Source organism: Arachis ipaensis, chromosome B2 (genome assembly GCF_059453495.1).
Source record: "Arachis ipaensis isolate K30076 ecotype BB chromosome B2, ASM5945349v1, whole genome shotgun sequence".
In the NCBI taxonomy this organism is placed as follows: Eukaryota; Viridiplantae; Streptophyta; class Magnoliopsida; order Fabales; family Fabaceae; genus Arachis; species Arachis ipaensis.
This window is the reverse complement of record NC_142437.1, coordinates 2536406-2557868: the sequence shown is the minus strand read 5'-3', so window position 1 is coordinate 2557868 and position 21463 is coordinate 2536406. Positions and strand designations below refer to the sequence as shown.

Genomic DNA, 21463 nt, shown 5'->3' with positions numbered 1-21463 from the left:
ATTATTTTTGACATTATATTATTTTTGTCAATTCATCCTTTTCAGTATATAGGAAAACTCTCTACAAAAAGGGAAAAGCAGACCAGCAAGCAAATTAGAATCAAATTCTTCATCATTTAGTCTTGTCTCGATACAACTGCAAAGTTTTTCTCATTTTCACTTGTGTCACTTTGTTTATCATTCTCTTTCTGCGATTCTTTTAAACAGAGAGTGAGTTATCCTAGGCTAGATAAAGAGACTTGTTCAGTTGTTCTTAGGTTGTGCTGTTTAAGAAGTTTGTGTTTCTGTGAGAAATTGTTTGTAATAAACATTGATATAGTGAAACATCTCTCTTTGGTTGTGGATTGGATGTAGACTCATTGTTGGAGTTCAACCAGTATAAATTTGTTGTGCCTCTTTTTTCTAACTCTCTCTTTGCATATTTTGATCATCTTGCATTAATAAATTCTGCTGCATACTTAAGATACTTAACTATATTCATATTGCAGAGTCATTTGTGATATAGTTTAAACTTTAAAGAGACTGGCAATTATGATTTTATTGAGCAAGAAAGTTTTTTAATGGTATTTGATTCAATCCCCTTCTCAATACTATCAATTGCTTTCTAAGTTGGAATATCAGTAAGCTAATGAAGTCCTTTAGTGAATAAATAATAAGGAATGGATTAACAAATTTTGCATTATGGAGGACCAAATAATTTTTACACATTTAATATGTCAAAAGCTTTACATTTGCATCTCTTCTATAATTTATCTTGGAGCATCTTTCAAAGAGAAATTATTTTAACTTCCAACTCTTCATAAAAAAAAAATAGACATTATGGTATTTCTTAGAAGGTATGTGTTTGTTATCAGAAATTGTAAAGAAAGTGGAACTGAGCATAATAACTATTTAGTTGCTTAGTTGATACTCCTAACTTGTAAGAGAAAGACATAACAAGACCAGATATTCTTAGCAGATAGCAACATAAGTAATTAAAAACAGAAAAAAGTAAGGAATCCGAACTCGAAAATATATAACATTGCAGAACTTTTGACAAGTGAGAACATAATCAATTCAGTGGTATGGGGAAAATTTATTAACTAATAAACAAGATAATATTATACATGATAAAGTAGAAGTTATTTATTATTGACGAATAGACTAACATGAATATTTTTTTGTTAATAGTCCTTCTGACAAGAAATTATGAGAACTACAAACTGCAAAGCCTACAATGTAAAAACATCTTTGTAAACGATTATCAGTGATTGATGGCTTATTTATTTCTTCCTTTTCTTGTTTCTACATGAAGATACGAAGGTGGCTACTGGCTACCATGCTTGTGGATTCTGGTGGATTGTCAAGCTTACCAGCACTGCTTTGAATATCATGTGATTTCTTAAACTTCACACCTAGTCTTAATGATTTAGAAAGCAAAAATAAAAAAAATAAAACAAACACTACATAAGAAGACTAATAAAAATACAAAAATTATTACCATGGATAAGCTAGTTATCAACACGTGTAGGCGTGAAAGTCAATGTCTATTGCCAACAAATTATAACCTTATATTATTACCATAATACCATGATCCATGTGCAGCTTCATGCTCCTTGGTTTTATATAATTTCTTTCCACAGAGACTAGTGTCCGTTGATCATAGTGAAACCACACCACTAATATTTTTGCTATTTAACAATGTGTTGCTTCTTTCAAACAAGAATTAAGAAATGGAGTTAGTGCAGAGCCAGCTAAGCACTCCACTGATACCGAATTTTTTATAGTTACCTTGGAAACCGATACCACGTGAAATCATGTAGGACAACTTCTTTGAAGAAAACCCCTCTATTGAGTTCACTACACCCTGCAACCATTGTTCTCTTACCTTTCTCTGCAAATCCATTCACTTTTCTGTTGTTGTTGAGATCATATCATGGCTGGTGCACTTGTTGGTGGAGCTTTCCTCTCTGGCTTCATTAACGTTCTCTTTGACAGGCTCCTTACAAAAGATGCGGTCAACTTGGTCCTGGGAAAGAAGCTTGGCCCTGACTTGGTTGAAAGGCTGAAGACTGCTCTGTTGGGTGCTGAAGCTCTTGTTGCTGATGCTGAGCTGAAGCAGTTTGGTAATCCATCTGTGAGGAAGTGGCTCGATAGTCTCCGGGATGCTGTTTACTGTGCTGACGACTTGCTGGATGCGGTCCTCCTCAAAGCCACCACTCAAAAGAATGCAACTTCTTCCTGGTCCCTTAGCTTCTTCATCAACCGAGATAGGGATGAAATGGTAGACAAGATGGAAGGGATGGTTAGAAGAATAGAGGATCTTGGAAAACAAAAAGATTTCCTTGGTCTTGAAAAGATTCCCACTGGTAGCTCATCATGGAGGACTCCGACCAGTTCTCTTGTAAGAGGGAGTGTGTATGGCAGGGAGGATGACCAGAAGGCCTTAGTCCAGATGCTGATTGACAACAGTGAGCATCACCTGTCTGTGATCGCTATTGTTGGCATAGGTGGGGTTGGTAAAACAACTTTAGCCCAATGGCTGTACAACAATCAGGAGGAGTTCATGAAGGGATTTGATCTGAAAGCATGGGTTTGCGTTTCGGAGAAGTTTGAAGTTGTTGAGACTACAAGGAATGTTATAAAGGAGATCTCTCCAGATGCTCAGGGTCTTGAGCATTTCAATTCACTTCACAGTGCTTTGAAAGAAGAATTGTCGAATAAGAAGTTCCTTATTGTTCTGGATGATGTTTGGAGTGATGATGGTGACAAATGGAGTAATTTTATGACCCCTTTCCAACAAAATGGGAATAAGGGAAGTATTGTTCTTCTGACTACTCGGGAGGAAAATGTTGCTTCCGCAGTTCAAAATTGTCGCCCTTATTTTCTCAAGAAGTTGTCGGAGGACTATTGTTGGTCAGTGTTTGCAGAAAATGCTTCTTTTCCAGAATCAAATGGGAGAGCAGCACTTGAAGAAATAGGCAGAAAGATTGTCAAGAAATGTGATGGCTTGCCATTAGCTGCAGAAACACTTGGTCGCTTGTTACGTACAAAGCATGATGTTGAGGAATGGAACAAGATACTAATGAGTGATATTTGGGAATTTTCGGTGGAGAAGAGTAAGATTATTCCAGCATTACTGATAAGTTACTTCCATCTTTCTCCATATTTAAAGCGTTGTTTTGTTTATTGTGCTTTATTTCCCAAGGATTATAAATTTGAGAAAGATGAATTAATCCTTTTGTGGATGGCAGAAGATCTTTTACCACCACCAAAGAGAGGAGAGAGTTTAGAAGAAGTTGGTTGTGAGTGTTTTGATGAACTTACTTCCAGATTATTTTTCACGAAGAGTAAAGACTTTGGTGATTATTTTGTGATGCATGATCTGTTGCATGATTTAGCAATATTCCTTGCTGTAGATTTAAGTCATTGTAGCTCAAAACTTTATAATTCTATTTCTAAAGTAGAATCTTTGAGAACATTATTATTGTATGGCGGTTTCTCATCTCCCAACTGCAACATTGAAGCGGCAACATGTGAGATATTATCAAAGTGTAAATACTTGAGAGTTTTATCCCTTACAAAACTTGATGAGGTGCTTAATTTAATAGGAGAATTGATCCATCTGCGCTACTTGGATCTCTCTTGGACTTATACCAAGACATTGCCAGAGTCTTTGTGCAACTTGTGTAATTTGCAAACATTGAAGTTGAATCATTGTTCTAAGCTAACTACGCTGCCTAGTGGTTTGCATAATCTTGTGAATTTGCGGCATCTTGATATTAGAAAAATCTCTTTGGAAGAAATGCCCAGAAAAATGAGCAAATTGAATCAGTTGCACATTTTAAGTTACTTTGTCGTTGGCAAGCACAAAGACAACGGAATCCAGGAGTTAGGAGGGCTGGAAAATCTTCATGGATCCGTTGAGATTAAGAAGTTGGAGAATATTGTTGATGTGAATGAAGCAAAGAGGGCAAAGATAATGGATATGAAGCACATTGATGAATTATGTTTGCAATGGTCTTCAGGTGATGATTTGGTTTCAAGTACACAACAAGAAAGAGACATGCTCGACAACTTGCAACCGCAGAATGGGTTGAAAGAGTTGAGAATATGGGGATACAAGGGTACAATATTTCCAGATTGGTTGGGGAACTGTTCCTACGAATATATGACACGTATATCTCTAAAGTCTTGCAAGAATTGCTGCATGCTGCCTTCACTTGGACAGCTGCCATCTCTCAAGTCCCTGCGCATTGAAGGTTTCCATCAGCTGAGGAGTATTGGCGAGGAGTTTTACAAGAATGAAGGAGATCATCATTCTTCGCATATTGCACCGTTTCCCTCATTGAAGACTTTGATATTTTATAACATGGCATGTTGGGAGGTGTGGCACGTAGCTGAGTCGGAAACTTTTCCTCAACTTAGGAAGCTTCAAATAAGAAGATGCCCAATGTTGAAGGAAGAGATGCGTAATCAGGTATTCTTCAGAATAGTTTCTTCTTTGTCGGATGTTTCCAAAGTTCGCAAACTACTTATAGACGACCATTTTATAGAACGGCACACCGAGGACATGTTTCTTGATGGGGATACTTTAAGAATTGGGGGAAGTGAATCTGTGAGGGAGTCTGCATTGAAGGCAATGATCAGCATGAACCATCTACGTTGCCTCCAAGAAATACACATCTCAGGGTGTAGAAAACTAGAATTCCCGCAGCTACAGCAGCACAAGTATGATTTGGTAGAGCTACAAATACAACACAGCTGTGATTCACTGACCTCCTTGTCGTTGGACGTCTTTCCCAATCTCAAGAATCTCAAGATAGAAGGGTGTAGGAATCTGGAATCAGTGTCAATGTCAGAGGCACCACACGCTGCTCTTCAACGTCTCTCCATTACTCTCTGCCAAAAATTAGTGTCATTTGCAGGAGGACTGGCTGCACCCAACTTGACTCATCTCAATGTTAGCAGGTGCTCAAAGTTGGAGGCATTACCACGTGACATGAAGAGTCTACTCCCAAGTTTACAGTCCCTCGAGATAAATGGTTGCCCAAACCTTTGCAGGTTGCCAGAGGGTGGTTTGCCGCCTAACTTGAGATCACTTGAGGTGGGAATTTGCGAACAACAAATGAGGGATCTGTCATGGGTGGCCAACTTGCACGCCCTCACTCATCTTACCATTTCAGGTTATTACTGCGACAACATAAAGTCATACCCAGAGGTGGGTTCGTTGCCTCACCTTCCCTCCCTTACCACTCTTTATATTGAATACTTTGATAATCTGGAGACATTGGAGTGCAACGAGCTTCTCCACCTCACCTCCCTTCAACAACTACACATAGATTGGTGTCCAAAGATAGAGAATATGCAAGGAGAAAAGCTGCCTCCCTCTCTCTTGCTACTGAGAATTCAAAAGTGTCCTTTGCTGGGAGAACACTGCAAGAACAAGCATCAACTAATCTGGCCCAAGATTTCCCACATCCCCACCATTCAAGTCAAAAACCTTTCCGACACAGATTCTGAGTAGGTAATTTTCTAATCTCTCATGTTTGTCATTTCCTTTTTTTTTTAAACATACACACCATTCAAGTTGACGGCCGATGAATTTTCTGAAGAGAGATTTATGAGCAAGTAATTATCTAACCTTCATGTTTGTCTTGCTACCACATGTAAATTCACGCATGCATAAATTTCCATTTCCTTCAAGTGAAAAAAATTCTCTCTTTCTTTAGACAACATTAACTAGTTAAACTAGTATGCCAACTGGAAAATATGCATTCTTTTCTTTCATTTATTTGGGGGAAGCTCTCAGCTTGCAGTTGCAGTTGTAGTATGCCAAATGATTCAAGAAAAAGCATCATCATAGAATATTTGATCTTTTTGGACTGAATTGAAGAGGATAGCTACAAATATACAGGGTTATTATGCATTCTCACAAAAGGGTATAGAAAATAAAAAGAAAACAAAGTTTGTAGAATGATAAGTGTGTTTGGTTTTTGTGATGACAAACACTTGGTCTTGAAATCTTTTTACTTTGTGTATGTGTAACCTCTGAGTCCTGCAGGAGATACATTGAAGATTGAGCAGAGAAGGTCAAAGATTCTGAAAACAGAATTGATAGCAATAGCAAAAAAGAATATGTAAACTTGGATCAATAGAAATCATGAATAGAAGCTGCTTTTCTGGTGAAGTTTAGCAATTTCATCTTCTTGATGTATTTAGATGAGCATCTTCTCAGTGTAGAAGAGATTATGTATGATGAAGTTGTTGCCAAATCAACCTATGTACTGAATATTATTGTTGTTGTTAGTTTATTAGTTATTATGTTGTATGATGATAAACATTATTTTTGAAGCAGATTGAATGTGTGTCATTGCCTTAATGTAGCTGCATTTTTTTTTCTTTTGTTTTAGAAATAATTATTGTAGACAGAAAAAAATATGACCTGGATATGTCTTGAATATTCCCAAGATTGATGGTTGAGATATTAGTGTCACTCTAAACAGATAAGTATCATCTATTTATTTATATCATATAAAAGATTATGCAAGCTTATCATAGAATGAGTTTGTAGTATATTGTTTTGTGTAATTATGTTATGTCAATAATTTTGTATAGATTACAATTTTATAATATAAAAAATAATAAAATTCTACATAAAATAATATTAAATTTTAATCATGCTAATCATTTAATTTTGATATCTATTATTACTTAATTAAATTAAAAAGTAACAATTATATACAATTAACATCTATATGAAAATTATAATAATAATAATTTTAAATTATAAATATTCAAAGTATATGCTATTTGGTCTACTTAAACATATTAAGTAACATTACTCTTACAACTATACTTTCGTCTCATATATTTTTTTAAATGAATTGTCAAAAATATCTTTAACGATGTTCAAGTTTAACATAATAACATCTACTTATTATATGGACATTCTAATATTTCATGATTAATAAAATTTATTTGTAACTAGAATGAGATTCGCGCGATGCGTGGAGCGATAAATTAATGATAATATATAATCAATATTAAAAACTACTATATTTTGTAGAATTAAATTAAATATGTGTAAATTAAAATTAAATTTAAAAAGTATTTTATTTAAAATAATTTGTAATACAAAAGATTTGGATGTTAGAGTTGTATAAATTGACATTTTTATTTTATAGTTTGATTTTTACATTTGTTTTAGTTGATGATCTTAGTCTTCTTATGTGGCGTTCGTCCTCCTTTTTCTTTATTGGTTGTTGTTAAAGTTGTTGCTTTCTTCTTTATGTGGTACATTCTTGTGAAAGCATGTTCTTTATGAATTCTTGAGTTGTATTTACTTTTTATTGGATAGTTATTCGATTTCTAATCATTCTACTCTGAAAATTTGTATTGGCATTGTCTTGGATTGGTATTTTCATTACTTTTTCATGTTGATAAATCCTGTTTAAGATTTTTTATATTTGTTAAATTAAATAATTAAATAAATAAATTAATATTTGAGAGACTTATTAGTTATGAAATACCCATTAGTCAGCTGTGTGAATTTTTTTATTTGTAGATTGATTTAGATTTTTGTACTCGAAGTTGTGCTAACCGAATAATCATTTAAACTATTATAATATAATAGGTTATATAAAATAAGATTGTGTTATATTTGTCTCATTTAATGTATTATATAAAATATAATTCTTTGAACTAAGAAAAACAATAGATTTAAATTTTTTTGAAAAAGATCGTACATTTGTATTCACTAATCAATGTTGATGTGAGTGCAACCATTTTTTGACTATTTATTTGTGTTGTAATTTCTTTATTTACCTGACTTGAGATATTTTTCCACAATGTGACTTTTAACATGATGTTCTTAAAATTATTAGTATTTTGTTAATAACTATATATGTAAATGAAAAATGAATTGCTGGTATATTTTTTACTCTTTAAGTATCAAGTCCATTCTTTGTATTTTTGTGGGTTTTTCTTTAACATCTATTTGTTCTTCTTCTCTTAGTGCATGCAATTTTTTAATGACATCTACAATAAAAATAACAAAAATGTATAAAAAAAAATTTTGAATAAGTTATTTTTAATAAGAATAATTGAAATAGTATAAAGTGAAATTATTTGTTAATATTTTTCTTTGACTTACTCTATCAGATAATGTTTTAAGTGATGCAAATTCAAAATAGTGTTGGAAAATGTTCAAAACTAAATTTTTAATTTCTTTCACAACAGTTGTGAGTAAAAAATTTGCTTTCATTGTACCTTTAATTGGTCTATACAAATCATTTGTATCTTCTATTAGAAAAAGAACAATGAATAGCATATTGAAAGAAGTATAATTTTAACAATATTAAAATACAATTATATATAAAATATTATAAAATAATATAAAAATTATAAAAAGCAAAAATAATTAAAGTATTTTTTCGTAAATTCAATTTAAAAATACAATAAATATGTTTGTTTTGTACCTTTTCATCTAATATAATCATTTCTAAGCAAAGAGGCTCCTCTTCGTTTGTGGGTGTTAATGTTTCCCATAGATAAACCATGCAAACTTTGATAAACCAATTGTCTGTTTGTTTGGTGATTTGTCCAAAAAATGATGCTCCATTGAGTAAGTTTGAGATATTGGATAACTTGAAAATAAATTTCTTGTGCTAAATTTGATGTTATTTGAAGGAATAGTGATAAGAGAGTTATATAAGTAGTTTAAATAATATGGAATAAAATTTATTATGATTAAGAATATTATCGGGCGCGCTACACATCCATGTAACCATGTAACCAAGTTGGCCCAAGTCCAAATAGAGTCACGCGCATTAATGACGAGTGAAAACACGCGCTCGAAAATCCTTCGTTACTTCGCGCTCATTATGAAAAAGCGTTACTTCTTCCTCAACATGAAACCGCTCCTCTTCGAATCTCTCTCAAAATCACTCAAACTTCAGTCACGTTCTCTGCGAAAACTACTACTGGAGAAGAATCGCGAGAAGATTTAGCAAGGAACAACCAGAAACGAACGAAAACAGCAACAGAGATTTGCCTTCCTCCTCCTCCTCATTCTCCCCTTTCTTTTTCGCGTTCCTTCTTCTTCACATGTTTTCTCCTTATCTTCATTCTTTTGTTGCTATTGCTGCTGTATCTTTTTTGTCTTTTCCTCTTTCTCTCCCTTATGAAGAAGCAGTAGAAAGTGAGGAGGAAGAGTTTTAAATTGTGCAGAACATAAATGAACCGAAATGGCCAACTCTACTGAACCGAACATCATTCATGTGCTGAATAAAACATCATAAGTATTTAATCATAAAAAAAAATATACTATGATAGTTAATTCACTATCCTCTCCAGACCTTATTGTAAATTCACATCTGGGAATTTAGATAGTAAATAGCATATACTATGATTGGCTGTTTGTAATTAACAATATTTTGTTTAACTTGTTTAAAAAGCAAAAAATGCTTACTTCAAATGTATATGTGTGAATATTAATCTAAATGTTAATGTTAATATTTATATTTGATTCAAGATGGATTACTCATCTGAGATGTTAATTTATATATCTATTGGAACTGTCTGACTGTTGTTTTATTCCAGGTTCTCAGTGATTGCAATCATTGTATTTACCAATACATTACGAACTCTAAAAGAACACAGTGAACCGAAATTAATACATTGGGCGAACCAAAAGTTGGAAACACATTGAACCCCTAAATCCTAAACACTAAAACCAGAACCCTGAACACTGAACCCTGAACCCATAAACCATAAACCCCTAAAACCCTAAAACCCTAAACCCTAAAACCCTAAACCCTAAACCCTAAAACCTTAAACCCCTAAAACCCTGAACCCTAAACCCTAAATGCTGAACCTTAAACCCTGAACCCTAAACCTTGAACCCTGAACCCTGAACCCCTAAAACCCTAAAACCTTAAAACTTACAACCCTAAATCCTAAACCCTGAACCCTGAACCCCTAAATCTTAAACCCCTAGCCCTAAATCCTAAACCCTCAACCCTCAACCCTGAACACTGTGAACCGAAATTAATACACTGGGCGAACCGAAAGTTGGAAACACACCAAACCTTTAAACCCTGAACCTGAACCACTAAACCCTAAACCCTAAACACTAAATACTAAACCCAGAACCCTGAACACTGAATCCTGAAACCATAAACCCTAAACACCTAAAACCCTAACCCTAAACCCTAAACCTTAAAACCTGAACCCTGAACCCCTAAACCCTAAACCCTAAATCCTGAACCCTGAACTCTAAACACTATATTCGTCTAATTATTTTTAGACTCCTTTCGGCATACCGAGCCGAACATATGCACATGGTGAATCAACTCTTTAGTAATTATCGAACCGAAAAATTACTCACATTTACTCACAGTAACTCACACTCACAGTTACTCACAGTTACATATTATCAATTCAATTCAGATATAGATCACCTCAGTCTATTCAATTCACTTCAAATAAAATTAGTAATTTCATTCCATTGAATTCGATTCAAAATTCAATAATCTAAACATCATCAAATTGATGCATTTTGGAAGAATTATCCAAATCGCACTCATTCAACTGATTTAAAGTTGATTCATTCATTGTTTCAATTCAGAAGTGCAGATCGAAGAAGAAAACGAAGAAAAAGATGAACGACGAAGCTAATTACGTTGTAGTCAATCCAAATCCATAATGCAGAGAAGAAAAACGCGAATAGAGGAGAGAAGAAGAAGGAAAAAGATTTACGTTATATGGAAAGGTTTACGTTGAGAAAGGTTGATCACGCAAAATAAGGATTACGTTTATACGTTGTATGAGGCGCGTGTAAAACAAACAAGTGTGTGGGTGGAGGAAAACGCGTGGAGTGGAAGGTACTTGGATACCATCCATGTAATTTTTACATAGATGTAGAGCTTTTCCATAATATTATTATGACATTTGTAATATGGATGTTTATTTATAAAAATTAATAAATTAATTATTGGAGTTATAAATTTATTGTATTGTTTATAACGGTAAGATATAATAAATACCCGATATGAATTCAATGTCTTTGTAGGTTATAAATTTGGTTAGACACTATTAATTTCTAATTATTGTCATTGATAATTTTGCACCCTAATTTTTTTGTATATTTTATTTTTTTGTTGATTTGGAAATAATAGTTAATTTGGCAAAAATTGAGTAGTTGATTCTAAAATTTTGCCAAATAAATAATGTTGCTGATATGGCATTAATAGGAGAAAAAAGATATCTTAAAAGTATTATGAATAAACTTATTCATTTACTTTTATATATTAAGAATAAATTTTATACTATACACTCTCAATTTTTGTATTTTTCTTTTATTATCTTCAAATACAACCACTAAAAAAAAACCTCAAAATTTAAGCCATGGACCACAATCTTTTTAATACAATACTTTTAAATTTATAACATATATATCGTATAATTAATTTAGCTTTCCACACATAGTGCTAGTTTTAATCTAATTGTTTTAATTTAAAAATGTAGAAAACACACAAATCTATAGCTCCAAGCAAACTATTAGACTAAGACTAAGACATTATCAATGTACGAATTATTCAAATAAGACAACTAGCATGCATTATTGTTATTGAAACCTCATAATATGTTACCATGATACACATACAAAAAATGTGTTGCCAAATGTCAATTAAGTTCTTCACTGCTATGAATTTTCTAAGTTATCTAGGAGACAGATAACGATGTCATTATGAAATTTGGATATCTCTGACCTGATGTGTCCCCCAATCACATGGAACTCTGTTGCATTCATCAAAAATATATATCCTGGGATTTGATGTGTTCCCAAAATCAGTGTGAGACAGCTAGAAGCTCAAAGTTACTGATGCTGTAACAATGCAAGGATAAAAACTAAAAAGACTAAACATTAAATAAAGATCATATTAAAATTCAATAATGAATAGTATTTCACAATATACAAAAATAGTAAAGAAGAGACAATATAGAACAAGTGGTTGTTATTGACAGTAAATTAGGTGCAAGTATTTAAACCTTTTACTAGCTAGAAGAGACAATATAGTACATTGAAATTGATTAGCAATTTCCTAAAATAATAAAGTTTGAACAGTCATACACAGAAAGAAGATAGCATATATCTTTTTTCTTTTGTATATTCATATATATCCATCAAAACTCATAGGATCCTTACACAAGAAAAAAAACAGAGGAGAAAAAATGTCTGAGAATGCAACTCATCATGTGGTGATGCTTCCATGGTCTGCATTTGGCCATTTGATTCCCTTTTTCCAACTCTCCATAGACATAGCCAAATTAGGCATTCATGTCTCCTTCATTTCAACACCAAAAAACATTCAAAGGCTTCCAAAACCACCTTCAGATTTATCTCATCTTTTACATTTGGTGGAAATTCCATTTCCATCATCATTAGACTCATCACATGTCTCTGGTGGTGAAGCCACTGTGGACATTCCATTTGACAAAATTCAGTACCTCAAGTTAGCATGGGATCAAATGCAAAACCCAGTGAAGGAATTTGTGTCTAAGTTGCAACCAGATTGGATCATTTGTGACTTTCATGCACACTGGACTGTAGAGATTGCTCAAGAGCTTCATGTGAAACTCATGTACTACTCTGTTTACTCTGCTTCCACTATTGTGTTCTTTGGACCACCCGGTCGAATGAGAGCACCAACATTGCCAGAAGTCCTAACATCACCAAGAGAATGGGTGAATTTTCCGTCTTCAGTGGCTTTTCAACGAAACGAGGCCATTGCGTTCTATCAAAGTGCATACATAGAAAACGTGACCGGGCTAAGAGACATTGATAGGATTGCCAGTGTAATAGACAGCGCAAATGCTCTATCATTTCGCAGCTGCTATGAGATGGAAGGTGAGTATTTGAATCTATATCAAGAACTTATTGAGAAGCCAGTGATTCCTGTAGGTTTGCTTCCTCCGGAGATGCCAGAGAGAAGAATTGTTGATGAGTCTTGGAGTAAGACTTTCGAGTGGCTTGATGCGCAAGCAACAAAGTCGGTAGTCTTTGTTGGGTTTGGTAGTGAGTGTAAGTTGAGCAAAGATCAAGTTTTTGAGATAGCTTATGGATTAGAGCTTTCTGAACTTCCATTTTTGTGGACATTGAGAAAACCAAGCTGGGCAATTCATGATCATGATTCTCTGCCTCTTGGATTTTGTGAAAGAACATCAAAGAGAGGAAAAGTTTGTTTTGGATGGGCACCACAAAAGGAAATTTTGGCACATAAATCTATTGGGGGGTCTTTGTTTCATTCTGGCTGGGGATCTATAATTGAGACTTTGATGTTTGGCCACACTCTTGTAGTGTTGCCATTTGTTGTTGATCAACCTCTTAATGCAAAGGCTTTGCTTGATAAGGGTCTTGCCATTGAAGTGAAGAGAAATAATGAAGATGGTTCATTTAGTAGAGATGACATAGCCAAATGCCTCAGAGAAGCTATGGTATTGGAGGAAGGAGAGATGCTTAGAATCAAGACAAGAGAAATTGCTAAAGTTGTAGGCGATTTGAAGCTTCACCATGATTACATGAAAGCATTTGTCAAGTTTCTTAGGACTTGATGAATCTGAGAATAGACCTTGTTATTAGTCCAAATGATTCTTATATTGAGTGATTAATGAATAAACTCTTAGGTTGTGTTTGATTAGTCATTAGTGTCTTAAGACAGATGCAGATATATTGAGACTATGGAGTCAGATAAGATAGTTACCGAACAAACTCTTAAATGTTATGGATGTATTTAAATGTAACTTAAGCAGTAGATCAGCTATGTAATAAATTACCTTCTGCTGTTGATTTTGTTGTATGGTTTGAGCAAAGCAAGTCTAGAATTACTTCCAACATGCAATAGATCAACTTGGAGGAAGTTTGGATGGTTAAAAACTTGATATTGAAAAATCGTTTTCTTAATATTGAAATGGTAATTAATGCATCAGAAAATATTTTTGATAGTTCACAAAAAAAATGTACTTGTAGAATGTAGAAAAGCTATCCATCTAGAACAAAATCTAATCTGAAAGTGAAACATCATCTTTCAGAAGTGCATGTGCATTAATTGGTAGAAAATTATGAACGGTAAGAGGAAGAAGTGGGAGCTATTGTTAGATGACATGCATGGATATCAAAATTTGTAAAGATAAAAAGAGAGGGTTTTTTGGTATTAATAACTTGAGTAGCTTTTATAAAACAATCTGGTGGTGATTAACTATCTCAAGTTGGATTGGATAAAAAAAAATACTAATAATGAAATTCATATTGCCGAAGTCAGTCACAATTATATGAAGCAAATTATTCAGATTCTTTCTGATAAATTCTAGATAGTAGGTTAGATCAGATACCGTGTCAAAATGTCGTTTGTTAATACCTTTTGCCGATGACCATATGAAACTTGTTTGACAAATTATGAGTGTATGGTAGATTTATCCATTGTTTACATTGTTTAAGCAGTTTTTCCAATGACATATACAATAAAAAGAACAAAAATGTGTAAAGAAATTTTTTGAATAAGTTATTTTTAATAAGAATAATTGAAATAGTATAAAGTGAGATTACTTGTTAATATTTTTCTTTGACCCAAGTTTGCTTTCATTGTCCCTTTAATTGGTCTATACAAATCATTTGCATATTCTATTTTCAAATTTTGTATAGTATAGACTTTTCCTTCTTGTAACAAATGTTTGAATTTGTTCATCATATTTTTTTCACAATTACTTTAATAAGTGTTTAATTTCCTGCAATGTTAGTAAATCATAGTTAATAATTAGTTACAAAAATTGATTACATTTATTTTTTTAAGTTATTAGAAAAAAAAACAATGAATAGCATATATTGAAAGAAGTATAGTTTTAAAGATATTAAAATACAATTATATATAAAGTATTATAAAATAATATAAAAAGTATAAAAAGCAAAAATAATTAAAGTATTTTTTTCGTAAATTTAATTTAAAAATACAATAAATATATTTGTTTTGTACCTTTTCATCTAATATAATCATTTCTAAGCAAATCAATTCTCTAGTAAAAAAGAAAAAATATTATTTATACATGTGAATACTGAATAGGTATTTCACATTCTTCTATCACATTTAAATTTAATAATCATTTCAATTATTTGCCTATTTAAATGTTTCAACTATTCAACTATTTATTAAAATAGTGTAAACTATATTTTGTGTCCCTTAAGTTTGACAAAAATTTTAAAAATATCCCTAAGTTTTATTTTGTTTTAATTTTGTCCTAGAAGTTTTCGAATTACATCAAATATACCCTTGACGGCTAATTTTTCAAATAATTTAAGATCAATTCAACAACAATTTCATAAGAACAACTCTCAACACAAGCAAATCAAGCATAATTTTCCTGCATTACTGTTAGATTCATCGTAAATTTTTTGAAAATTTAGTCGTCGAAGGTATATTTGATACAAATCGAAAATATTTGAGACAAAATTGAAACAAAATAAAATTTAGGGGTATTTTTGAAATTTTTGCCAAACTTTAACAACAAAAAATATACTTTACATTAGCTGGGTTGTGAAAAAAGTCTGAAACCTTCCTCAAGTTGCAAGTTTAATTTGTTGCATCTCTTGGAAATAAAAACACAGAAGAGTAACCTTGAAGGCATCTACCACTTGAAGTCAATGTCTATGCTATATTGCCAAATGCCAACATATTTTAATCTCATACTATCCATTATTGTTATTAATAATGATATGCATTGATATCATATGATAATGATCCTACATTAAACTATATAGTTAATTAATTTCCACAAAGACTAGTTTCGGTTGGTCACCCTTTTGCTATTTGAATATTGTGTTTCAACCTTCAAAGAAGAATATAGAAATGAAGTAAACATCTCTCTCTTCCTTACATTCTGAGAATCCAATCACTCACTGATTCATTTGCTGTTGTTGTGATCTGTATCATATCATGGCTGAAGCACTTGTTGTTGGAGCATTAGTTTCTGGCTCCATCAGCCTTGTTCTTAACAGGCTCATTTCACCTGAGTTTGTCAACTCAGTGGTGAGCAAGAAGCTGAACCGCAAGTTGGTTGAGAGGCTCAAGACTGCTCTCTTGGCTGCCAAAGCTCTGGCTGCTGACGCCGAGCAGAAGCAGTTTGGAAACGATCATGTGAGGAAATGGCTTGATAGTCTCAGGGATGCTCTCTACACTGCTGATGACTTGCTGGACCGTGTCTTCATCAAAGCTCAAATTCGCAAGAAGGTACGCATTCGCCTTCCTCTCCAGCTTAATTTATCTGTTAGGAAGATGGTGGCTAAGATAAACGAGGTGGTTAAAAGAATAGAAGATCTTCAGAAACTTAAAGATAGCCTTGGTCTGAAAGAGATTCCAACAGGTAGCTCCTCATGGAGAACTCCATCCACTTCTCTTGAAAGGGGAACTGTCTATGGCAGGGATGATGACAAACAGGCATTAATCAAGATGCTAAATGACAGCAATGATCATAACTTGTCCGTCATCTCTATTGTTGGTATGGGCGGGGTTGGTAAAACTACTTTAGCACAATGCCTGTACAACAATAAGGATTTGATGGACGGGGTTGATCTGAAAGCATGGATTTGTGTTTCAGAAAATTTTGATGTCGTTGAGACTACTAAGAATGTTATAAAGGGGATCTCTTCAGGTTTTTGTAGTCTTGACAACTTTGATCTACTTCAGCAAGATTTGAAGAAAAAACTGTCAGAAAAGAAGTTCTTCATTGTTTTGGATGATGTTTGGAGTGAAGATGCTGACAAGTGGAATAGTTTTATCACCCCTTTTCAACATGGGACAAAGGGAAGCACTATTCTCCTAACTACCCGCAAGGTAAATGTTGGTCGAATAGTCCAACACTATAACTCTTACACTCTCAAGGAACTGTCAGATGATTATTGTTGGTCTATTTTTGCTGACAATGCATCCTTTCCTGAGTCAAATGGGAGCTCGGAACTGGAAGAAATAGGTAGAAAGATTGTTGAGAGGTGTGATGGTTTGCCATTAGCTGCGGAAACACTTGGACGCTTGTTGCACTCAGAGCGTCGTGTTGAAGAATGGAATAGAATACTATCGAATGACATTTGGGAATTTCCTATGTCAAATAGTAAAATTGTTCCTGCATTGTTAATAAGTTACTATCATCTTCCTGCACATTTAAAACGCTGCTTTGTTTATTGTTCGTTGTATCCCAAAGATTATCAATTTGATAAAGATGAATTAATCTTGCTATGGATGGCTGAAGATCTTTTGCGACCTCCAAAGAAAGGAGAGACTTTAGAAGAAGTTGGTTGCGAGTGTTTTGATGACTTGTCTTCAAGACTATTTTTCAAGCAGGCTGAGTACTATGCTAGGAAGTATTTTGTGATGCATGATCTCATGCATGACCTGGCAACTTTTCTTGCTGGAGATCTTTATTGTAGATTCTCAAAAGAACTTGGTGAAAAGGAAGAGAGGAATATTCTAACTCGTCATTTGTCATACACTCATTCAATCCCTGAGAAAGCATGCTCCTCTAGTGAAATAGAATCTTTGAGGACATTATTGTATATCAATGATATACCTTATATCCGGGATGAACGCGCAACATTACCATGTGACATATTGTCAAAGAATAAATACTTGAGAGTTTTGTCCTTTGATAGACTCAATATATTTCCTGATTCAATAGGTAAATTGATCCAACTGCGCTATTTGGATCTCTCTAGAAGTGATGTTCAGATATTGCCCGAGTCATTGTGCAATTTGTGTAATTTACAAATATTAAAGCTATCAGATTGTTCAAAGCTGACTATGCTGCCCAATGGCATGTGTAATCTTGTGAATTTGCAGTGTCTTGATATAAGGGGTACTCCTCTGAAAGAAATGCCAAAAGGAATGGGCAAATTGAAACAGTTGCACATTTTAAGCAAGTTTGTGGTGGGAAAGCAAGAAGACAATGGAATTCAAGAGTTAGGAGGACTTTTAAATCTTCATGGATCACTTGAGATTGAGAAATTGGAGAATGTGGTTGATGCCAATGAGGCAAGGAGTGCAAGAATAATAGATAAGAAGCACATTGACAAGTTATTGTTGAAATGGTCTCTGTCTTCAGGCGATGATATAGTTTCAAACACACATACTGATGAACAAGATATACTTTGGGGCTTGCAACCACACACTGGCTTGAAACAGTTGACTGTTGATGGATACAAAGGTAAAATATTTCCAGATTGGATTGGGCATTCCTTGTACCAAAACATGACAAGTGTATCTCTCAAGTCTTGCAAGAATTGCTACATGCTGCCTTCACTTGGACAGCTGCCATCTCTTAAGTCCCTCCGCATCGAAAGCTTTGATCAGCTGAATAGCATTGGCAAGGAGTTTTACAAGAATGAAGGCCATCAACATTCTTCGCCTATTGCACCGTTTTCCTCACTGGAGGAATTGATATTTTATAGTATGCCAAGTTGGGAGGAGTGGCACTTACCTGACTCAGAAGCCTTTCCTCGGCTTAAGAGCCTTGAAATAAGAGATTGTCCAATGTTAAAGGGAGATATGCTTAATCAGGTATTAATGAGAATTGTTTTTTCCTCATCGGATGTTTCCAAAGTGCGCCAACTGGAAATACAAGAAGATGGTGAAAGATGGTATAAAAAGATGAGCCTTGATGAGGATAGTTTATCAATTAGGGGATTTGAATGTGTGGTTGAGTGTGCATTTAAGGCAAGGATCATCCACCATCTAACTTCCCTCCAAGAAATACAAATCTCAGGGTGTTCATCTGTTGTATCCTTGGGGGGCAATTCTTTACCCAAATCTTTGCAAAAGCTCAAAATCTTTAATTGCCGCCAAATTGAATTACTCCAGCAACAACACAAGTATGATTTGGTACATCTACAAATATATGAAAGCTGTGCTTCACTGACTTCATTATCCTTGGATGCCTTTCCCAATCTCGAGAATCTGGAGATAGAATGGTGTTCAAATCTGGAATCAGTTTCAATGTCAGAGCCACCACACACTGCTCTCCAACGTCTCACCATCAGTCAATGCTCCAAATTTGTGTCATTGCCATCTGACATGAATAGTCTTCTCCCAAATTTACACTCTCTGGACATACAAGGTTGCCCAAACATTTGTAGGTGGCCAGAGGGTGGTTTGCCGGCTAACCTGAAAGATCTTAGTGTAGGAGATTGCGAGGAACAAGTGAGGGGTCTATCATGGTTGGGCAACTTGGACAACCTCACTCATCTCACCATCTCAGATCATCACAGTGTGAGCAGAATAAAGTCATACCCAGAGGTGGGTTGGCTGCCTCCCCTTCCCTCCCTTACCACTCTACATATCCAAGCGTTTGATAATCTGGAGACATTGGAGTGCAATGAGCTTCTCCACCTCACCTCCCTTCAACAATTGCATATTTCATGGTGTAAGAAGCTGGAGAATATTGCAGGAGAAAAGCTGCCTGCCTCTCTCTTACTACTTCAAATTGATGCCTGTCATTTGCTGCGCAAACGCTGCAAGAACAAGCATCAACAAATTTGGTCCAAAATTTCCCACATTCCCATCATTCAAGTAGATGGCAAGCAAATTTTCTGAGTAGAGGTTTCTGAGCAGGTAATTCTCTAACCTTCATGTTTTGTCATGCTACCACAATTAAATTCACACATGCATAAATTTCCTTTTCCTTCAAGTCAATTTTTTTTTCCTCTTTCTTTAAACAACATTAACCACTTGAACTCATATGCCAACTGCAAAATTTGCATTCTTTTCTTTCATTATCGGAAAGCTCTCAGTTTGCAGTTGTAGTTAAAGAAATATCCTTTCTTACTCTCACAAACAGTCTTTGCTATATGTAATACTTGTTAACTCATATGTTTCAAAAGAAAATCACATTTAAAGACGATGATAACAATTACCATGAAACAAAAATTGAAACACAGGGAATATCCTTTTTCCATGTATCCAACATTTGAGATTTTTTTTAGATGTATTAAACAAATGGATGAATTAAATGTACTTTTTTTAATGTTTTTAACTTTTTACTTTCGTAGACGCAGACGTGTTAAAGCTGCCAAGTTTACTTGTGATTTGGATGAATTAACTCTCTGGTCATCATTTCTGTCTTGTATTGTATACTTTTATTACATTCTTCTGCAACCAGCTTGTACTGACGTACAAGATCATACTTCTACTAAATGCATAATTTAAATTTTACAATTTTGTGATCATGCTATTATTGAGTTGTTGTGTTAAAAGACTCTGTAAAAGGAATCCGCATCATATGTTTTCAAACCATAGGCTCAAATTTACTACACTTCAATTCTTTTCTATTGATTGATACATGCAATTAAGTGGCATTCAACAGGAAATAAATGATTTATTTGATTATTTATTTACTAATAATACATCATTTTAATTTGAATGTTCCTTTTGAATTTTTGGTAACACCTAGATTTTAGATGAGCATATCTCTCTTATCATCTTCAGGTAGAAGAACTTGGGTTTTGTGATCAACAACTAGCTTGCAAGTAAACTTTCTGTGAAGGTAAACTATAAACTACATGCTACCACATGGGTATTTATATTTTACAATGCTTTATGTCATAGCATTTCTTATGGATTCCAACTGAAACAGATTTTCCTGGGATATGAGGAGATTACTACTATGATCTAGGATCAGCTTTTAAAGTTGTGTTGCAAAACCATTAAAATGTGTATGGGGTGGCCTCATCAACATTTCAAGATAGAAGATTGTTCAGATCTCCTATTCTTCATTCTTGGATCATTCTCTTTTTCTCCCTCACAAAGCTTACATTGAAGATCTTTATTTTTATCTTAGGTTAGCTAAAATGTCTTCTAGTCTTCCAGTATTTTGATTTCTTTGTATAAATCTTTCTGTAACAACAAAAGGCTATCATGAGTTGGTGAAGAATTAAGAAAAAGCCATGAATTGAAAAGGCAAGATAGATTAGATGAAAAAACCATCAAGATGTGTTTGTATTTGATTCTGATTTTGAAAAGATAGATTAGAATTCATTTCATTCTTGGTGTGGGAACTCAGGTCTGAGTTCACTTGTTCCTGATATTGGTATTGGTGTTTGTAATTTGGTTTGGTTACAGTTTCCACTATAGTTTTGGAAGAGACTGGATATAGGTTTCATTGTATTTATAGATTGAATCAGGATACATGGTTATGTCATTCTCTTTTCTCTTCCTGCTATTTTTTGCTAAATTAGATAGATTAGACAAAACAAGAAAAATCTCCTACATAACAGTTTATGTTTGTCAGTCATTAGTCAAATTTCGAAAATACCTTGATTCAACACCTTTTTTTCTCAAGGCTAGCCAAACCATCAGAAATGTTATCATATTTGTGTATTTGTATTTCAAAAGATACCTTGAGGATTAAGCAGCAGTTGTCCTGAGAGCATTGCATTTCTGTTCTG

At 33.9% G+C, this 21463-nt stretch overlaps 2 protein-coding genes and 1 pseudogene across 3 annotated transcripts in view; all 3 read left to right on the top strand.

Moving 5' to 3' along the window:
- Positions 1 to 1763: 1763 nt before the first annotated feature.
- LOC107621926 (putative disease resistance RPP13-like protein 1) lies at positions 1764 to 6336 on the top strand. The gene is made up of 2 exons (XM_021114717.2): positions 1764 to 5506; positions 6044 to 6336. The coding sequence occupies exon 1, from the start codon at positions 1916 to 1918 to the stop codon at positions 5504 to 5506; it is 3591 nt and encodes a 1196-aa protein (XP_020970376.1). The 5' UTR covers positions 1764 to 1915; the 3' UTR covers positions 6044 to 6336.
- A 5718-nt stretch (positions 6337 to 12054) lies between these two features.
- The window catches only part of LOC107621876 (putative UDP-rhamnose:rhamnosyltransferase 1 pseudogene), a 28489-nt pseudogene continuing 19080 nt past the window's right edge, over positions 12055 to 21463 (top strand). The window contains exon 1 of the transcript XR_015905078.1: positions 12055 to 13623. The product of XR_015905078.1 is annotated as a putative UDP-rhamnose:rhamnosyltransferase 1 pseudogene (transcript). The remainder of the gene's footprint in view (positions 13624 to 21463) is intronic.
- LOC107621900 (putative disease resistance RPP13-like protein 1) lies at positions 15954 to 21161 on the top strand. Its single transcript, XM_088504532.1, has 3 exons — positions 15954 to 19631; positions 20505 to 20562; positions 20653 to 21161. Exon 1 carries the CDS (start codon positions 15969 to 15971, stop codon positions 19611 to 19613), a length of 3645 nt encoding a protein of 1214 aa, XP_088360658.1. The 5' UTR covers positions 15954 to 15968; the 3' UTR covers positions 19614 to 19631; positions 20505 to 20562; positions 20653 to 21161.